A 21,914-nucleotide genomic window follows, 5' to 3' on the forward strand; every position below is an offset into this window, starting at 1 on the left:
CAATGGTGAAGAGATGGTCTATTATACGCATGAAAAATAATTTTCAAAGTGATTATTTCCCTGATTTTTTTCATGTATTTGTTGAATCTGATGATTTGAAAGATTTAAGGGTGTAATTATGCAACTCTTGAAGATGCTTTGCCTTAGAAATCGTTCTTGCTAAGGGGTCATATTTTAATATTACACACACGCACACACACCCTCACCATAATTGTGACTTCATATGTGAGAGATGGAACAATTGTGAAGGTAAAGGCACAATTTGTAAACTCAATCCCTTCAAGGAATTCATTATTTTTTTCATTGATTATCATATCCTGTTGACTATCCGATGCATCATATGTATAGAATTCAAAGAATTCATTTTAAAATATATATCCTCACAAAAGTGAGAAATGATTGCAAATGGCTGTTGATGTAATTTAGGGAGAAGACTAGAGAAAGTCAGTATTCTCTTGTGATAAGGTATGACAAAAACAAGACTATTAACAATCTAATGTTATAATGATTGTGATTGGATATTACCTTGTTACTATAGCAACCTGATTCTACATTTGATAACTTCAGTGAGTTGTGCCAAGTCTTCTTGAAATATACATACCAGATGTAGTATTTTGCTTCAATTGCATTATTATTATACTGTTAGATTTATAGAACATTGAAAAATAATCTTTCTAATGTCATGATAATATGAGATCTTGGTATACCCTATTTATTTTACACTAACATAAATTGTTTGGTAGAAATTTAAAACATTCAATTATTGCACTCTTTGTATTGCAAATATGCTAATATAACGGTTTTTATAATTGAGCTAGTATAACAAATTGTCAGCCTAAAGAAACAAGGCCATAATAATTAGTGGTGGTGCTTATCAATATTTCAACTCAAATAAATAGTGCAGATATAGAAGTATATTCAGAAATGAGAAAGCTTATAGATTCAAACACATGGAACGGGGATAATTATAACTTTTAGCATTATTATAAGACAGAGTGCTAACATTTACACTCGAAACATTTAAACTCCAAAATGGATTATTTTGTATCTTCCACAATATTTCTTCTGGCAATATTTATCTGCCACATACCAATAATTATTATCAGTTTTGAGCCAGTCTTGTGTATTTAAAAATATATGTTTAAAAATTGTAAAATAATTCATTATATTTGAATTTGCCTACAAAGATGCCTACATGTACTTTACTGTAAAATTTAAAAAAATAATGAAATATCATTACAATAATATTTATGTAAACTGTTGATGATTGTTGAAGCTGTTGAAATTTTGGTAATAAAATATTTTTGGCAATCAATTTTGTTTATAATACATGTTATAATCCTTTAGCAAAAGTTTATATATCCAGCTATGGCATATGGGCTAAGAATATCATAATTATTTCACAAAAAGTCTTATGTCGTAAAAAATTTAGGCATTACAAAATTGAATCCTCACAAAAATGTATTTTTTTGAGGTATTAAAAGAACTGTTAAATAAGAGTGGTTTCAAGTTGATTCAACAATGCAGAATTCAATGCACATATTATCAGTGTAATATATGTCTTGTGCAAGTTTAATTATATTGGAAAGTGCACAAGAATAATAAGATAGTTGTATTACAGATCAAAGTATAGAGTCTGTTCTATCTTGGTTGTACATGGTTTATATTATATAATCTAAGTTAGAAACAGATTCACATACCATTTCTATAAAAATACCTGTCTTTACCTACTGATCATTATCAAGGTGAACAATCTATAGACCAGACCTGATATTTATTCAGTTCTACTACAAAGATTTTTTTCCAACAGAACATTTTCAGGTAATGTCAATTATTTATCTTGATGTTGAAAGAGCACATGATATGAAAAATATTTTTTTTGGAACAGAGTTGTTGAAATGCTGGTACTTGCTGATTTGAGCAACAATAATTCCGAATATGATATTCATTAATTTTTAAATTTAATGACGGCAACCACTTAAATGTGGCCCAATTGTAGAAACAATCTTCGAAATATTCTATATCTAGTTACTAAAAACTATTAATTTTTCTGTATTTAGTCCATTATTAGTAGGAAATTAGTTATAACTGACACTTGCTCTTATTAATCATAAAATTTTTTAGATTAATGATAGATCATGATAACCTTTGATGATTTAATGGATATATTTTCTTATGCCAAGTCTAAATATCATTAGGTCATGCACCACAATAATCTCAGACACCCAGACTTCTATCTATGTTTGCTACAGTTGTGTGCATACAAAGTTGAACTGGAGGATAAAGCCTAGCACCAAAAGATATAGTATAATTTTCCAAACTGTAGTGGCTCCTGTGGTTATTACTAGACTTTTTTTTTATATAGGCCTACATGTACTTTAAAATTGTTCAATGTCAAATGATTTCTTTAACTTCAAGGCAATGCAACTGAAAGATGCTTTATTAGTGATTTTTAAAAAAACGTTACTTATCACTCCTAATTGATATATTTTATGAATATAGAAATAGGCTTTGTTTAAGTTCAGTAAGATCGGGGTGCCATCATAGAGATATATATAAAACTATTTGTTATCAATCATATACCATCTAGTTGAAACAGTTGAAATGTAGCACTGGTGTTATATATCAGAAAGAATAAATAACTTGTTGTATTTCACCTCAACCCACACATTTTGATAATTTTAGTATCTTTGCTCAACATTTAATATTAGTTCTTTGCAATCTTTTTACGACATGAGTTGTTGTATTTTAATCAATGACCTTGAAATCTTAGTATACTGAACATGTTCCCACCTGATCGGTTCTGTCAGACTTAATAAACAAATATGAATTGTGATAAAGGTAAACAGGAATATCAGCAAGGTACACTGTAACACGAGTCGTTTGTATCAAGAGCCTCTAGTAAGGGTTGGTTTGTTACCAGGTGTATTGTGTCGGAGACAAGTCAAGGTATAGAGTTGAGACAACCTTCATCTTACCTCAGGTAATTTCAACAACCTATTTGATCTAAATCAACCTGATTACCTTGACAACCATACTCTCAGACTTAAATAACACACGAGTGTATCAGACGCGCGCCTCACCATTTTTAGGCACAACATAGACATCATGGCAAGAATTTTGGACTAGTCTATTACTCACAGGTGATGTTCCTCTCATTCCATAACTCATTGATTTTGGTTAAAGCTTCCAATATCTGTTATAGATTTTATTACTAAGGGTTCTCATTATATTGAACTCTTCTATCTTAAAGTTCAATAATCTGGAATTCATCATGAACACATTTGGACGGAAACATTGACCTTCATGACTTCCAGGAACTAATGCTACACCCGACTCCCCTGAAAATGGTATTTACCTGATTCTCGGTATAGGTACCAGTGTAAGTTACTGTTAGCCTTATCGCTACCACTCTCGTCTCTGGTAGAATACAGTGCCTGTAAAATCTTTCGTTTTAACTCTTCCTGTAGGCCTGTGTACGTAAGTAAAATTCATTTTCCAGCTAATAATCAGTTTTTGAGAAATTTTTGTAGAATAATAACATTTCAAGCATTATTGAAAAAATATTGTAATAACTTAATTTGTTACCTTTAGCCTAATTAAGTTAAGATGGTTCGGCTATTGGATGAAGATTTTGTAAATATAAATGATGTTAAATATGATAATTGTAAAGATTATATTAGACATCTGAGTTGAATCAGATGGATCGGGCAAAGTATTTGCCGGTGATATTTGGAATCTATCTTATTCTATAGAACTTTGGGTTCATGACATTTACCTGTAGAGTCTGTGTACAGGTGTCTGATAACTGATTCCCTTCTCTATTAACCATAACATTCTATCTCCTTTCTACGTCAAACTATTAAAAGTCACCTCTCGTATTTATTACATATAAAACCATTGCTCTTTTATCAATCCATTTATAGAAGGCACATCTTGTAGCCATCTCTGATTGAAAGGTGGACCTCTCAAGTGATTCTTTAAGTATAGGCCTATAGTTTAGTTTGTGGGTTGTTATTAAGACCTCTGTTCAGGTAGATAATTAAAATGTTTGAAGATATAAGTTTTAGAGATATGGAAGGGTTAAATGAGGATGATAAGGAAGTTATAGCTTATGCCCAGGTAAGTGTATTTGTTGATTGCTGACTCAGCAATTCCAGGTGTGACCAGGTGTGCTTAAGTAATGACCCTCAGGAGAGTACCTTACTTCTTTGGACTGTGTAGTGTAGAGATTGATAAATGGTAGTTGTAGTTTAAGAATTGGAAATCTTTGAGATAAAAAATCTTGTTTGTGGAAAAAGTGTAGAAAATATTGGACAATCAAAATATTGTTTAACAAAATGGATTATATAACATTGAAATGGAAGTAACTAAAAATGTTTCAAAATACATTTTAAATTGGACACATGACTTAAGGTGATATAGGTGCTATAGATATGTGAATGCTTAAGGTAATGAGTAACCGAAAGTATCTTTGGTTGTGTGGTGTTAGATTACTAGATAGATAAGAATAGAACAAACTCATTACCCACACAACTGGTACTGTAGGAATGTGTATACAGCATATTTATTTATATCTTTTGTTTATAACTTTTACAGATGTCACATGACTTGCTTAAGACAAGTATTGCATCTGAAGTTAAGAATCTTTTAGATTCAATTTAAAAAAAAAAGAAATATTTAGAAACTTTAAAAAAAAGTTTATTCCAAAATTTTGTTTTATTTTTCATATATCAACCTCCAACTAAAATAACTAAGGGCTTCTGCTTGACCTTGATAATATTACTTTAAACTCTCAAGATTGAAAAAAAAACTGAAATTGATAAGTGTTAGGGGTTAACTTAACTTCTTTACACATCTAATATGCAAGTCTAATATTTGATATTTAAGTGATATTATTTTGTCCAGTTGTTATAGCAAATTGCTAAAAATGATAAACAATGTAGTGTATTAACCATAAGAAAAGTTATATTAAAGTATGTCAATGGTTATCTCTATAGATGAGGTGTAGGCATGAAGGTAGTGCCTACTACTTTATATGTGGTGTTAAGGCTATAAATAGATTTATGGAATCATCTAAACAGCAATTAGTTCTGCAAACATTATCAGTGAGAGTCAGATATAAGTACCATAAGTAGAGGTGTGTTTGAGCCATAAGTGTAAGTAAGTGTGTAAGAAGTTATCACATATCAGTTACAGGTAAGTTCAGCAGTAAGTATAAACTAAATAAAAGAGCAATGGTGATTTAAATTTGACTATTCTTACTCCCCCATAAATATAATTCAGGGCTGTATAGGAGAGTTTTATACTAGTGCATCATTGTTATAATTAATAATTTAGGTGAGAGAGTGTGGAAGCGATGACAAGGAGGAGACCAGCACCGGGCTTCTCCGTGGTAAGTTCTACTATTCAATCTTTCCTGTTAACTGTTATGTTATTGGTTGACAAACTAATTTTGCTTACCTTAGCCATTATTACTGTATTTAATATTTTTATATGCTACAACACTAATGAATGTTAACAAAGTATAAAACTCAGTATAATTTTACAAATTGATATTACAAGTATCTAATATTATCTAAAAGGTGCAAAGACTTTGTATGTAAAATTATGTTGTGATTAAAGACTAAGGGAGAATGTTTGCATATGTAGGAGCTCATTAAGAATTAGCAAAAGAGATGCATAGTTTTGGGGAAATATAAATCGTAATATTAATCTATTGAAGAACAGTTAATTATTTTGCCACTAATATGTGAGCATGATATTTCTTTTAAGAATATGACACCTAATCTTTATAATAATGAAAATATTATCAAATTTTGCTTGATTAAATAACAATCAATGGAAAATCGTTTTCCAAAGAACAATGTAAAAAAATAAAAAAAAGGTAAGTTGAGTTTGGAATGTGCTAACAGATTGTCTAGTTTTTATATTATATGGTTGATGTTGAAAGAAAAGGTTTGTATTTAAGAAAGTAAGAGTGAGAGATATTTCTAGAGAAAGTAATATCTATGATAGCTTACCACCTGAAGTTAATCATTCCAACAAAAAAATAAATTAATAAAGTCTTAGATCGATTCAATTAACTTTAATAAAACTTTATATACTATTTCTCAATCTCAATATATCACTACATATTTTACAATGGTAATACATTACAATAATTGAAGAAAATTTCAAATGAAATATTTTGGGCACATATTGAGTTCAGGTACTGTATTTCTTATTTCAATTTACAGAGCACGAAGGGACACTCTGTTCTGCGAAAGTATGCCTACAGTAGTCCTCCTTCCCAACGGAGATATGGTTATGGACTTGATTATTCCAGTGTGTCACCAGTAAGGAGTCGATATTGTAAGTATAAGTCAAACAGAAAATAATATCCAGACGTTTTTAAATGTATTGAAAATTTAGATGCAATCTTTGAATTGGAACTGGAAACAGAAATAGCATCCTTGTTGATTCCGAATGAGTTCCTAAAAACTGATGTTCCAAAAGATATTAGAAATAATGAATGACTACGCGCTTGGTATTCTAGATTCTGGTGAGGAAGACTACCTTAACAGTGCTGTTCAGAGAGCAACATCTATTGGATCTGATGCTCTATACGATACATATGATACTGCCAACATGTCTCGTAATCGCGATTATGACTTAATTTCCGCTACCAATTCAGCCATAGTAAGTTTTACTTTATTTATTTCATTTAAAGTTTATCTCAATATTAAGTTCATTAATAGAATGCTCCTGATTCAAATATTCTTAAAAAGTGCCAAAGTAATTTGAAATGTAGAGCTTTCTTTTTGAGCTTCATTTTGAGATAACTACCAATTCAATTTATTTTCAACTCCTTTGTAATCCATGCAGTAATGTTTAACATCATGATTGTTCATTTACTTTAAAGATTTATTTCAAAAAATGAAGACAAAATAATAAATGATCTTGAAAATAATTATATCAATGATAAATAGGAGTTGGAAATAGTCAGTAAAATTTAATATTGTTAGTTATGTATTAGGACATTCATATTTCATGGTTTTGTATTTTGAGTCTACATTTATCATGCACAGTTGCCTTTGATTTTATTAGTTGACTGATCAAGGATATTTAGCAAAGAATCTGAAGGAACTCTTTATTGAATTTGATAGAATTACCACTTTTAGATATTGGTATTAATGATTATAGAATAAGTTTGAATTATATTTTGAACAGGAGTTAATATTGTTTTAACAATTGTGATTAATTGCATGATGTATGTATATAATAACAAGAGACCAGATATAAAATAGATCTTTACTTATAGATATTAATATCTTTATATCTCAAAACCAACTTAATAATGATATCTCGACCAAAATTAACAATACCACTTTTTGACCTCTAATCTCTAGGTTTCTGATATTATATATATACATCCATGTAATATTCACTTCAAAATAGAGAGTATAAATAGTTTTAAGAATATTTGTGATTCCAACACCAACAATCATTACAAATTAATTGTGTTATAAGTGATCATTCGATCATGATATATGTCATCATGCATGTTCTGGGAACTATTTATAAACTCTATGTTATGGAGGTATAATGTACACATCATTTTGTTACTACACCTATCTTTGAGGATTGAGTTTATTCCAAAGGAATTAAACAGGAAATTTTCAGTCTTATCCTATTTAGTAGATGTAGTTACCTCTTACCATTTTTGGTTTAAATCCTATAGATTCCTACTTTTAGTATTGGTCTATTCTTTAGTTTCTTTTATTTTTGAATGAAAAATTATTCATGAGAAACTCTAACAAAGTGTTACCTTGACCTTATTCAAGCAGCCCCCGTCACCGTTTTCTGCTGTGAAGGCCAGATTGAATCGGATATCATCAAACCTCCCACACAGACGTTTTCCCTCTCAACATTTCACATCACGCTCAGACATCAGTCCAATACGAGATCTAGACACATCAGACACAACATCGTTAGTTGCTAGTCCAAGTCCAAGACCATCAGCAGTTCATATACCACATACTCCTCACTCCACATACAGACACAGTCCACTACCAGACAGTACTTCAGATAAATTATACAGAGATTCAGATACAAGTCATTTAGTAGCAAGTCCTGCACCACAACCAGCCATATTACCACACAGATTACACTCTTTGAGTCATCGAGCTGGTCTGTCCACACCTATTACAGCTGGTAGTACATGGAATGACTTTAATCTACCCGTTCCAACACAAGCGTCAGCGTTTTCAGAACGTCCTATACTAGATGATCCTAATCTAGCTAATTTACCTGAACAGAGGTCTTCTACACTGGTCCATGGATATCTATCTCCATCATTGGTGGCTAAATACAGTGGATCGCCTATCATTTCACCAATTGGAAGTGGTACACAGACGCCAATTAGATCAAGCTACCTTACTAGATCGAAATATGCTGATATCCCATCTCTAGCACAAAGCATTGATGATACAGGATTAGAATATGGGCCGGATACAAAGTACACAGGACAGAGGCACAGAGTGCTTGGGACCAAAAGGTATACAGGGAACTATTATGATCGACTATGTAAAAAAAGATTGGGAAGAGAGAAGCGTTCTAAATATTGGCCATATTATGATGTGGAATCAATTGGTCAGAGTGATGATAGCGATATTTTGAGTGATGAGGAATATGGTACATCAGGCTACACTCCAGTATCATATAGAGATACAGAAGATTATACAACTGATAATTATGTACCATTTAAACCAAGATATGACACATTAACATCACCAGGTCTATTAGAGATGTCACCATATAACGAGAGTGCTTTGAAACCTGACTTATCTTATCTCTCTTCCTCCAATTTGCTTCCAAGATATAAACCTTCCACTTCCACTGATGTTTCAAAATACAATGAACATGACTCTGTAATATCTTCACTTGTAGCAAAATCTGTGCAAAAGGCTAAGGAGCATTTGAAAGGGGTAAATTGGGGGAAATATGAAAATGCTAGTTTGGTGCTAAGTGTTGAAGGTGATGTGGTACATCCAAATAATGGTGAACGCTATGGATTCCGATATTATCCTGAACCCATTTCAGTGCATGGTAAAGCTGATGTAACTGAGAGGCTTGCAGGAGTTGCTCCAAAAGAGTTATCATCAGGTGATCAAGTATTCTTTAATTATGTTAGTAAAATGCGCGACTTCCGTGATGGTGTGCGAAATCGACTTGGTGATGTGGACACTTATAGTTATAAACCAAGATATGACTCTAACTTATCAAAGACAATTTTAACACGCTTGCCACCACTGCAATCTGGACATCCATCTTATATACCCCAAACTACATTTAAAAAACGTCTGGAGGGAGGTTTGAGCCACCAAGTTGATGTCTTCTCTCTGCCTATGAGTGATCAAGCTTTACCCTCATCACTGCAACTGTCTACTAAACCAAAGTCTAATGAAAAGCATGATGGCTATTCACGCGAAGGCCCAGTCACAGTTCTTGATAGAATTTTAATAAAGGTAAATGTATTGGGTTCACAAATTCTGATCCGTTTCAATGCCTGCCCGCACGCCCGCATCCATTTAGTTTCCTAAAGACCTGCCTTCACCTTGTAGTAGCTTTCAATTAAACACCTTACCATGGTGTGTTTTAGATTCTAACAACAGCTTTTACTAGGTGAATGCATCTTGTAGTGCGCAGTACCGCGATGTAGTGTTTCTCTATTCTTATGGATGAGTGGACTAACTACTGTTAATGCAACACACAGCCTAGGCACTGTTAACTTATAATGACTCTAATTTTAACCCTTTAGTGCCAGAAAATGGCAGAAACAGGACGGTGGGTTGCCTGAATTATATATATGTATTCATATCTTTATATACATGTATAATGGGAACATGAAGGAACACTCAAAACACCAAAACATTTTTTTCTTTTTCTTTATTAGTAGCAATCTACTCTATTTTGATAGATTTTTAAGTTTCATTTCTTCTCCTGTAGTCATTAATGTGTGCATTACCTTCACAGTTTCCTTTGTAGATATCATGAACTTTGACCCTACCTTGACCTTGACCTCCCTCATACAGGTTAATACAGAGACCCATTCATCACCTAGAGCAGCAGTAGCTTCACTCAGAGCCAGAACACGGCCACAAACCCAACCACTTTCAGCTAGAAGGGTATCACCAGTACGCCAAGTCTATCAACAGGTAGAATTTGTCAGGGCATCTTCTGCTCCACCATTGGGTCAGCCAGTTGTTGTGTTTGCACAGCCGAGACAATCATGGGCAAGACGATCTCCCATATTTGTAAGAAATAGATCACCAAGTGTTGAAAGATCAAGAAGCGTAGATCGAGAATATGGTGCATTTGAATATTTGCATAGGCATCCAACTGCTCCAACAGCAATAAGAGAAGCTCTTGATAGCAGCAGACGACCAACAAAAGATGATCGTACAAATTATCTTGTTGCCAAATATGAGAGATCGATTCGAAATGCACAGCGTGCAATGTCTCCATCACATGTTTACGATTATGATGTAGCACCAACGAGATCTAGGGGTTATTATATATCGCCTGCCAATACTCGTCACTATCGTTACTACCCACGGCGGTACAGAATGCTTGATTATTATACTAGCCCACTAACAGCTCATAGGCATAATAATAGATTTTGGCGATTCTTGGGTGATACCAGTGAAAAATCACCTGTACCATACTATGAGTTAATGTACAACCCGCGATATCAGAATGAAGTAAATAGATTGCTTGAATCACTTGAGAGACCCAGAACTAGAAAAAGAAAACAAAGATCTCTCTATGTAAGCCAATTTGTGTAACGTTTGAATTTTCTCTTACTTGCTGCTTTGAGCATTTTGTTCAAATGTTCTGTTTCGACTGACACGATGCTATTTCATCTCCTAACTTAATTGCCAATCCAAATTCATGCTTTCATCCTATTTTACACCATACTTGTCAAGATATGAAATTAATATTATCATGCTTACTAAAAACCAAATTTAACTTTTACCTTTTTCTACATATTTAATATTGGTTTCACTGAATTATACTCATTCAAATTCATGATTTTAGAAATAATGTCTTGACTTGTATGGAACTTCATTTATAAGGCTTTCAATGTTTTCATTTTTTATTGAACCTATAAATATCAAGCTTATTGTTGCGAGGCCATTAAGGTTGTTGTTTCCTTCATGTTCAATACAGTGCCTGGGACTGTTTGTTGTTGACAGATCTTAATGCTTTTTTAAACATCTGTTTCTTATTTTATTTTGTTGAATTTTTATAGCATGCCATACTTTTCAAATGGCTGCCTCTGTATCAAAAACACCAAGCATGTAGTTATTGGTTATAAATGCTCAGCACAGTTTTGTTAGGCTGTTCAACAATTCAACCTAGCATGTGAATAAGTGGCCGACCAAAATAGAAGAAAAAATTTCAATTTAAAATCAGATATGCATGGAAAAATGAGAAGAAAAATTTGAAGGCATGTAAATGTTATTTTATTAACAATAAAGAGTAGTGGTAGGCGATATATAGAAAACTTCAAGACATTAGTTGAATTTGAAATTTACACTGTCAAAAATTACAGTCACAATTCCATTTTTTAATTTATTATTTTATTGGACCTATTTGGTTGGCCTCACCCACTGCAGCATTTTTACTAATCTTTTCATAAAGATCATAAAGTTGATTTGTAAATGCATTTGTAACGATAAAAATAATAAATATTTTATAATGTTTTATTATATATCATTAATTTAAAAAAGACAAAGTTCAGTAATTTTTCATATATTCTATACACGTTTTTTTTGTTTAATTGTCATATAAAGTAATGCTAAAAGGGTGAGGCTATTCACAAAATCTTCAAATACTGACCTAAATTTATGATTTTAATACAGGCTGCTATTGTTGCCAGTAAACTTGAAGATGAGCCTGGCACACGTCGTCGTAGGACACCAAGATCTAAATATGCCGCTGATAAATATCGGGCAACACACAAAGTAGGAGAGGTAAAGTCGAGCTTATGTTTGTGTCGGCAAAGTGCACACAATTTTCACTAACTATGTTACATGTCTAAGGCTTATAGTTTGATTGTAATAGGATGGCAAAATTATTGTATTTTTAGAAGTACTAATGTTATCAGTCAAGTCACTGTTTTTTGTTTACTGTATCAAGGTTTCATGAAAGAAAATATTTTTGGAAACTATTGCAATATCCTATCAATCAAACTATTAAGTTAAGAATATCTTCTTCAGAGGAACTACTAGCTATTTTCTGTTGTCAAATTTCTTATTCTAACATTCTTCCACAGTTCAAATGGAATGATTCATTGCTAACAATTCATTTCTTATGCTTTATTATTATAAACAATTTCATTAATATGTTTGTTTATTCATGTTTGATTTAAAGATTTTACCTTACAGAATGTATTTTGCTTGATAATGTTTAATCTTCATCGTCTGTTCAGAAGTTCAAACAGTAGTTATATGTCTGTAGCTATAGCTAACTATGAGCTTAAAGGGATGTAGATGTCTAATTATTTGCTTAATAAACTGATATCGGTCAAATTTAGCTATCTGTATCACTTTTCAGAATTAAAATCAAGGGTACTGTGGCTATATAAACTGTTATTACTTCCAGTTTGTTTAGTGAAGACGTCTAATCTTAACTGATTTTTTTTCCTCTGAAAGGTGATACAAATTAAATTGACCTCAATCTGCTGGTTATGCAAATATTTGAATTGTTTAATCCCTTTTTATAATATTTTTAATGTGTTGGCCATTAGCATGAAATTTTACATTTTGTATGAATAATTTGAAGAAATCAGCAAAAACATACATAAAATATTACTTGACTTTCTAATTTTACTATTTAAAATGTTTTTTGAATGGTAGGCTTCAATGCTGAACTCATTTGTTTTTTTTTTTCAAAGGATTTAAATTCCAAATGTGAATGCCTATCTGTTTGTTATTGTGTTACTTGTAATGTAATATGCTATGTTAATTATGAATATAGGAGTACTTCTTACATAGGGTTCAGTAACTGTAATTATGAAATTTTAAAATTATCACAAATCACGAAAACTCGTGAATCAGTGTACGAAGTGCTTCAAATTTTTACAAAAAATCCCATAATGTAAGTGTACATCTATATCACTTTTATGTATATTTTTCTCTATTTTGTGCATGGTAAGTTTTGACACTTTAATTATTCATTTGAATTGTTCCACTTGAATTGTCCCATTCCCACTATAAGACTTCAGATATAACTCCCACCATAACCTATTTCTTTCATTATGCCCAGCAATAAACGGTTAGGGATTTTTCCTATGTATTTTTCATTCTAAAATCCCTTATACCTTGATGTTAGAATAAATTGGCAACAGAAAATAGGCAGTAATGAAAGTTGAGATATTTATAAAAGAATACGATACATCCCACCTTATTTTTTCAATGTTTCAGAATCCACTTTATTATAGCCCTGATCCTCATACTGCAGGACTAACAGCATCAAGAGGAACCGTGGTATGTATTTGTCAAATTTCTCTCATAAAATGTGATGAGTGTGCTGCCTGTGGTTGATATAATAATATTAAGAGTTTTAGAGCAATCTACCAAATATCTGAACATTTTAGGAACCATCAGATACAAATTTTATAATACATTTTATCCAAAATAGGATATATGAAATATATTTATGATCAGCGTTGTTTAATCCCATAGATAATTTCCTTATCATTATCACAGTTATCAACCCTCATACCATCCTGAAATCCACAAATTTTATTTCTTTCTTTACTCCCTGGTACATCTCATACAGATCAATTTGGTCTGGTGAATAATTTATAATTTTTTGAGCAAAATCAAATTTTGATATTATAACACGGCAGTTGAAATGATTATGTCATTGTTTACAAGAAATAAGATTAGAAAATGCTTGATATTCACCAGAAAGAAAACAGTATGTATGAGTTACTCCAGGGTTATAAGTTAGTATACAAAGTACGGTATTGGAATCATACAATCATAGTTACCTTCAATATCTTATCCTGTATAACCTCAATCATCCTGTAAATAACCACTAGAAACCCATTTTTATAGCAAAGAGTAACGGAAAGAAAGGCTGTACGTGACTCTGAAGGCAATTTTACCAAACCCAAGAATATTCTTTCATGGCAGGTATGTATAGTGTAACACCACTAACAAAACCTAGTCTACATACTTACTTTGTCTTATCCAGCCTGTTTCATCACTATTTCTCATTAGATTGTTATCAGTTGTAATAGTCATGTCGAGAACAGTTGCTCTAAAGCTTTGCCTCAAAATGTTTTATCAAAGTTATTGCCTGAAAATGAAGATGTTGATATTTTGTTGTTAAAGCTGCTTAAATATATAGTTTCAGCTCGACAGATATTCTGCTTTTCTTTACTATATAACCTTATTTCTGCTTCTAATTATTTATTTATCTAAATATAGCATAGACTTGTTATGCACTTTTCATTTTGGTGGGTCTAACATACAAATACAATGCTAAAAATTTCAATATAATAGTTCAACAGAATTGAGCTATTTGGATTTGTATGTTTTCTCCATTTATGGTAGTGCTGTTTTATCTGTTGCTTTCTGTTCCTTTCTCATTTACAATTCTTGCAATTAACACAATTTAGCAAATGATACAAAAAGACATATTTCTTGCTCTTAAAATTACCAAATTTTGAATTGAACATTAATTAAACCTGATAACAAATTAAATTTTCTTTGATACCATTATAAAAGCAATTTTAATTCAATATCTTACTAAATTAGTGAGAAAATAGCAAGAAAATGTCTTTTGGTATCAAAAACTAAAAAAAGAACAAATATAAAGCCATTATGTTACCATGACATTAGTATCGACTGGATTCTCGAATACCACCTGAGGAAGTTTTATATCGACCCACAACTTTCAATCGAATGAGAGAAAGGCTGCACGAAGCTCAGGATAAAATGGATCGACATCGTCAACTATTGGATAGATATATACCTGAAGAAGGTACTAGTGAATCTATAGAAAGTAGAGTTAACAGAAAATTAAATGAATTGGAGCAACGTGATTCGTAAGTAATATTTTATCTTCTTTTATCTTATTTTCTCATATGAGGTGAATCTCTCCAAGTTTGATAAACACCTCTATATTATCAATGTCATTGAAGGTTATATAAGTAGGCTATCATATAATATAGGAATACACTGAAAATGGTAAACCACCTTACTCTTTGACATATTTCCATCTTTCTGATATGAAATTGAAACCCACCTTAATTTTCAGAAAGTGTAATTAATCATCAAGCAATTTGGAGAGATTCCAATTCATTTTAACTTTTCAATAATTTGACCCTGCAGGCAAAAAGAAACTTAAATAGTTGATTTGTTAAACTATGTAAATGAAAAAATCTAAAATTCTATTCTGAATTTGTTTTAATTTAGTGCATGGCTATGTTTTGTTTTATCTTATTTTAACTTTTTATTTGCTTTCATATTTTCTATTCTAGAATAGCTTTTAGATTCCCTCTGTTTATGAGTTTATTAATTCTTCTCTGTTTATTTTGAATTGTTTCTAAAATCTTTATGTATATTTACAAATGAAAAAAGAAGGATGAAATGATTTTCACAAAAAAAAAACCTATTTTCTGTCAAATTCTTTTTGTTTTTATCATTTCTAGATTCTCAATAATCATTTATCCTGTAGTTTATTTATTTATTTTTTTTCCTCTTTGCTACTTGCTTTTGCTTTTCAACATCCCTGGTTCAGAATTTTTCCTTATTATTTACTGGGATGAAAAGAAATATACTATCCATATTGATACATTTCAATGTCCACATAAATGTTGTTTGAATTTGAATTTATGATAAGATTATAATATTAGGCCACATACTTTATTGTGAGTTAAAAAAAATCAATTCTATACTGTTATAAAATTTGATATATCAAACTTGAATATTCCAAGAAATTGCATGAATCATCAGAATTAGACTGTTTACTTCTCATCTTGCCAACATCACACTTCCTTAAAATGCTAAGTGTGAGATAAGTCGGCTTCAATATGGCTTAATGCCAGGTATATAAAATAAGAAGGTATAGGTAACATAATATGTCTACTAGTTACCATGACAACTAGAGGTTGAATACCTGCCCATATGATGATTTGATATGATGCCAAATAATCAGCATTCTTCTATATAGTGATCTTAGAACACTGATATTGTTACTCTTACAAAACTATCTTAACATTTCTCTTTGTGTCCTGCTATCCATTTTAAAAAAAACCTACAAATAATATTTTGTAAACATAGGAATCCCTGAAATTTTTTGCCAATAATGAAACTAAATGGTTTCACAGCGAATTCTAGAAATTGGAGGAAACATACCAAATTAACATAAATATCAAATTGTAGCCCTAGTTTAGAATTAAAATCTAAATTTTACTTTATCCGGAATGATTCCCATTTATCAGACCATTTTATTTTTCCATTTCTTATCTTCCCTTACCCTTATATTCCTGGTATTTGTGCATCATGCTTTGATTAAAATGACTTTTTTCTGACACTTAGCTCTTACAGGTCTGGAGGCAGTAAAGCATCGGTAGGCTCATACACACCTTTTGATTACTACGTAAGTTTGCTGCATGTGCTTTTTACTAATGCTGTGCTCTTTACAGTCCAATATTTTAGACCTATTTTTAAAAATACAATCAATAAATGAAAGAAAAATATCTATCATTATATAAATACTATATATTACTTAACATATGTGGTCAATTTAATAGGGAAGTAATGTAAAATCTATTTGATGTTACGAGAATGCACATAATATTGAGAAGAAATTAAGTTTTAGTGCAGTTTCATGGTTATGACCTAGTTTTAGTGAAGGTTTTGGTAATGACCAAAGGTATAAGAAACTGAAGAATTCATTTTAAGAAAAGAATTTTATTGGTATTGAATTTGATATTGTTGACTTGTCTATTGCTTCCAAACCTGCAGCTTTGGGTATTCAAGATGATGTTGTATAGCTCAGAAGCTTGCTTTATGTTTTAGAAATTGAAACTTTTCAATTGCTTTCAGAACAGTCAATTTTCATGAAATTTAGAATTATTCTGCGGTAAAATTGCATGCTAAAACAATCTCTGTATGGATTATTTAAATATTTTCTAATCTATATGCTTAAATGGAATTTTGTAAGTGTTAGATGACTCTCTTAGAATTTATGCTCTGCAATTTATTTCTATTTTAACAAATTGCTCTGTTTAAGGCTGCTGCGCTTTGAAAACAAGAATAAAATATTCATACTTTAGTTTTTAATCATTTATTTTATTGGAATTATTGGTATTTGTCCATTACTGAACTCAAATTTATGCTAATATTGCAAATTGCAATGTCAGACTTTATAAAAGTCATATTCCTTTATGGATTATTGGTATAAAAATAAAATAACACAATATTATAGAGTGTTATTCTTGTTTTCAATACTTAATAAACTATGCTATATTACTTTTATATTAACATAAAATAAATCAAAAACAATGAAAATCTATTTCTTTTCTATATAATTCTTTCTATATGTTAGATTTAAAAATGCATGAAGTAGAAATCTGAGTAAATTTAGTTAATATTATATCCTATTTTTACATAAAATAGAAGGTGCAGAAACCAAATTTTCTTTTTAAATTTATAATGATAATGATATTAGTATAAGTATTCTATTTTCAATATTTTTATAAAAAGACTAAATGCTCAAAATGTGTAGATTTGATAAATTCTTTAGCTATTCACCTTTATTGTGTTATTAGAATCTTCATATTTTGAGCAAATAAATTATTTTGTTCCATTTTCATCACTTCATCACAGAGTTATCAATTAACCAATGATTTCCGTTCCTAGGGACCAAGCGGACCTCCAGTTTCTGAAACGAGAAGACGAATTCGCAGGGTGCTTAATGGTACTAGACGATAAATGATATGAAAGGGAGGGTATGTATCCCTCAAGTTTTTCTCCTTGTGAAGTGAATCAAAAACCCTTGAAGTAGCACTTGATGTCCTATCTCTCTCCTGACCTCTCACCTGTCTCATGATGATGTCATAAAACCCTATAATTTGTCAATATGAATATAGAGTGTTTATAGTGACTTGTAATAGATCTAGATGACTGCCCAGTAGCATCTCAGTCATTGTTTGTGTTGTGAACATTATGACCTCTTTTTTCTTATTTTAGTCAGGTTTTAGATGTAGAATAAGTAATGCTGTTTAATACAGTTCAGTTATAGTTTGCTTGTTCTTAACTTTGAAAAAAACAGTGATGAGCTAGTAGAGACATTTTGATGTACATTCTACTCAAGCCACAGTTTTGGATGTCACCTTTTGACATTTGACATACCGCTACTATTATCAGTATTAGTTTGTACAGTTTATATAGTTTGTTGAAGTACTGTTTTTATCATAAAGGGAAAGAATTAATTTCTGTAATTTTATTCCTGATTAAATTGTATATTCAGACCATAATGCAATGGAAGTTATGAAGGAAAATTAAATAATTCAAATTCTAGGTATTTAATTACCGCAAAACTTTACATATTGTAAAATAGCAATCTTAATACCACAGCTTGATAGTGTAACTTCGTGTTTGTGACATCAATATGACTTAGAGGCTTTTTTCAGTGGGTGTCATTGAGCTCTTAAGTTACAGATCTGTTCTTGTCACTGGTTGATTGTGAAGGTTTCTGTATAGGTTTTCTGTCTGTTGTCATGAGGATTATCTATATAGATTATTATTGCAGTGGTTAGCTTTATTTAGAATAGATATCTTCCTAGTCATGATCATCACATTATAATTTTACCTTCTATTTCAGTCTTCTCTCTCATTTGATGTAATTTATAACTACAATATTTTAGTTTTTTACAGAGACTTATTGTTTCATTGAAGAACAGACAAAACTGTGGTAAAACATGTGGCTCCAAATATTTGTTAATTTACAAAATTTTAAAATGCAATTTCAAAACTTTTTGGCAAATTTTTTCAAAATTCTGCGCTTTGTATTTTCATGTTATCACTTGCTTGCTTTGATATTTTGCTTTGTTGCTTTGTTTTCATACTGCCAATGTTCTCCACATGAACTTGACAAGCTTTCAGCTATTTAATTGTTTTACTAAATCATCTTTTTTTCTATTTTTTCTAATATATTTCATATATCAATAAATGATTATTGTATTAAGTAAATATTTTGATCTAAGAATCAGAATTTATTAAGGGATACAACAGCAGTAATTATAACAATAAAGCTTTAAAATTTAGACACATGAAAAATCCCTGAAGCTTTTGAATGCCTTAAATATACATGTATATATATCATCAGAAACTAGAAATGCACCTCAATTGGATATTTATTGGTAGAATATATTTGTGATTATTACCATTCAAACCATTTGGCATCTGTATTACTTTATAAATTAAATTTCAGTGATATACATCTTTCAAAAATATTTTGTCATTGGTTTTTTATATTTTTGACAATTTTACTGAATCTAAATTAAACAGTGCCAAATGCTCCTTATATTGCAGAATTTAGTGTTGTATGTAGTTTATTAATGTGTTATTATCCTTTATATTTTTCAGAGATATTAAGTAAAGAGAGGTAGAGTTGAGCTTCATTAGCCAGCCAGCCACAGTCACGCCAAGCTTCAACAGCATCAAGCTATCAGTTCAAGCTAAATTGCCTTTCAACTTTTAAATACTATTGTTAATTGTAAAGCTTTATATATGTAGCTAATATTATCTAAATGTTACAGTAGATCTGAAGAAGAACAATACTTTATTATAATTTTATTTGTCGACTCTCCTCTTTTTATAAGTTTTCCTCCATTTTTTCTGGTCTCTATTTTTTTCGATTTCCTTTGATTTAAATTTGTAAATCCAGCCAAAATGGTGTTTAAATTACCACAAAATTGTGTGATATCAATCCTATCGTGTTCAATAGATAGCAATTTAGTCTGATCTACCCAATGTATATTTGACACCCTGGCAACATTCGTTGATCGATAACTGTCTAATGGTTTTTAAAAGTTTGAAATTTGGAGGAAAGAGATTCATCTGAATTATAAATTGTTACTTTTGTATATAGAATGAACTCTAATTATCACTGGTTAAAACAAAAGACTGGGTAAAAATTTGCCATTTGATTTAATTTTTAGATTAAAGATAAATTAATTGTACATATAAATAATAATGAATACCTAATTATTTGTAAAATATTTTTTGAAGTAATTTGTAATATTTTGTGTTTCTCTAATTGTATCTAAGCTGACTTTCTCCATGTTGTTTAGAGCAAGGGATATTAAAGGGCTATGTGCAATATTTATGACCTCTGAGGTTCAATCCCAGTTCTCTGTTCTATTTTTCCTGGCTTATATAAGAATTGTGCGGTTTGTTTTCTTGACAGGGTCAGACAGGTGTGAGTCTAGCAAAACTCTACCCAATGTAATAATCAATGACCCATCACAAGATTGAGTTGAATAAAAAAAAATTGTCATCTAATATTTGTGTTGTGTTTTAACCACCACTGAAGGAGCACGCTTACTTGTCCATTTGCAGAAAAAAAGTAAGGTGCCATTTATCCTCAATTTGCTGAACTATAACATGCTTACTTGATGTTTCATACCGCCACAGACTTTGTTCACGGAATGTGAATGTATATTGTTAGAGAAGAGAAATGCAGTAATTATTCCAGAAGGATCAGACATCATGTGTGTTCATTACAATGTTATATTTTCTAGGGGGCAAAAAACTTAATCTTTAAGAAAGTATATTATACATGTACACATACTATGGCAGAAATGCTGTATTAGATTCACTACATTGAAAGATAGATGACCCGCAGTTGTGTCTTGAATTGTATTTGGTCTCTTTCCTATGAGAAGGAAGACAAATAGCAGTTTTATCAGTCAAGTATTGGAAGTAATCTACGTTGATAGGTCATATAAAATATATGAATACTCAATGTAACTCACATAATTAGGGAAAACCCCAAATATCTTCTTACACAGCAACTAAGAAATATTCCAGATATTGAACATATGAATTATTTGGTAGTCTGTTCACAGTACAAAATTATTAACAACTGATGCAGACTTGACCAATGCTTAAGGCTTTAACAACCTGACTATTTACCTGCCATGTGAAGCTGGAGTTAACCATAATTACATTCTGTTAATAACTGGCTTATATGATTACATGTATGAAATGCACAATAGATATAGATAAATACAAGTACAGGGATTGTATAATTCATGGATTCAGCATTGTATTTTTATTTCATATACTGAAAACAATTATACATACCTTAACAAATAATCCAGGTAAAACCAGTCATATTTATCCACCAACATATAAAGGGAAGCAACCATTATACTAACTTGACAATGTTTTCACTCAAAATATCTTGACAATAAATTTTAAAAAAGCTTACCACATAATTCTATTGTTATGAGTGGCACCTAGGTATTGTTCCACATCAACATAAATAGTTTAATTCTCAAAGTAAAGTTTATAATATATATCATCAATCATAAAGATAATTCCAAGCCAAAACGGAGAATTACTGATTAAAACTCAACAAGCCAGACCTGTAAATTCTACTTAGCCTGCCCAAAATAATATAAATTGATTGGAGCTCCACAAATCACAAAGGTGAATTCAAGAGCTAATATGTCTACTAATGTATATTTTTATGACAAAAGATTCAGGTTGAATCAAAAATGCTGTAAGTGGAGTTTCTTTTACATTCCAGACTATTAAATACATAACCCAGATTTACAAAATATGTTTTGTTCACAAAGAAATACTAAATATACCAAGTCGCAAAATAATACAACATTT

The 21,914-nt window shown here is 30.8% G+C and overlaps 1 protein-coding gene across 1 annotated transcript; it reads left to right on the plus strand.

Moving 5' to 3' along the window:
• Positions 1-3,992: 3,992 nt before the first annotated feature.
• On the plus strand, positions 3,993-20,575 carry LOTGIDRAFT_229805 (hypothetical protein). Its single transcript, XM_009068327.1, has 12 exons — positions 3,993-4,122; positions 6,240-6,354; positions 6,539-6,681; positions 7,827-9,509; positions 10,077-10,811; positions 11,910-12,020; positions 13,473-13,535; positions 14,112-14,189; positions 14,901-15,106; positions 16,611-16,662; positions 17,928-18,016; positions 19,656-20,575. The coding sequence occupies exons 1-11, from the start codon at positions 4,048-4,050 to the stop codon at positions 17,997-17,999; spliced, it is 3,333 nt and encodes a 1,110-aa protein (XP_009066575.1). The 5' UTR covers positions 3,993-4,047; the 3' UTR covers positions 18,000-18,016; positions 19,656-20,575.
• Positions 20,576-21,914: the final 1,339 nt, after the last annotated feature.

This window comes from Lottia gigantea, assembly GCF_000327385.1.
Source record: "Lottia gigantea unplaced genomic scaffold LOTGIsca_9, whole genome shotgun sequence".
In the NCBI taxonomy this organism is placed as follows: domain Eukaryota; kingdom Metazoa; phylum Mollusca; class Gastropoda; family Lottiidae; genus Lottia; species Lottia gigantea.

What these genes read in the sequence shown, in the direction of transcription:
- LOTGIDRAFT_229805 (XM_009068327.1), top strand. Translation starts at nt 4,048, where the DNA reads ATGTTTGAAGATATAAGTTTTAGAGATATGGAAGGGTTAAATGAGGAT. An exon ending in GAAAACAAAGATCTCTCTAT is followed by an intron (nt 10,812 to 11,909) that starts GTAAGCCAATTT and finishes ATTTTAATACAG; the next exon opens with GCTGCTATTGTTGCCAGTAA. An exon ending in CAACACACAAAGTAGGAGAG is followed by an intron (nt 12,021 to 13,472) that starts GTAAAGTCGAGC and finishes TCAATGTTTCAG; the next exon opens with AATCCACTTTATTATAGCCC.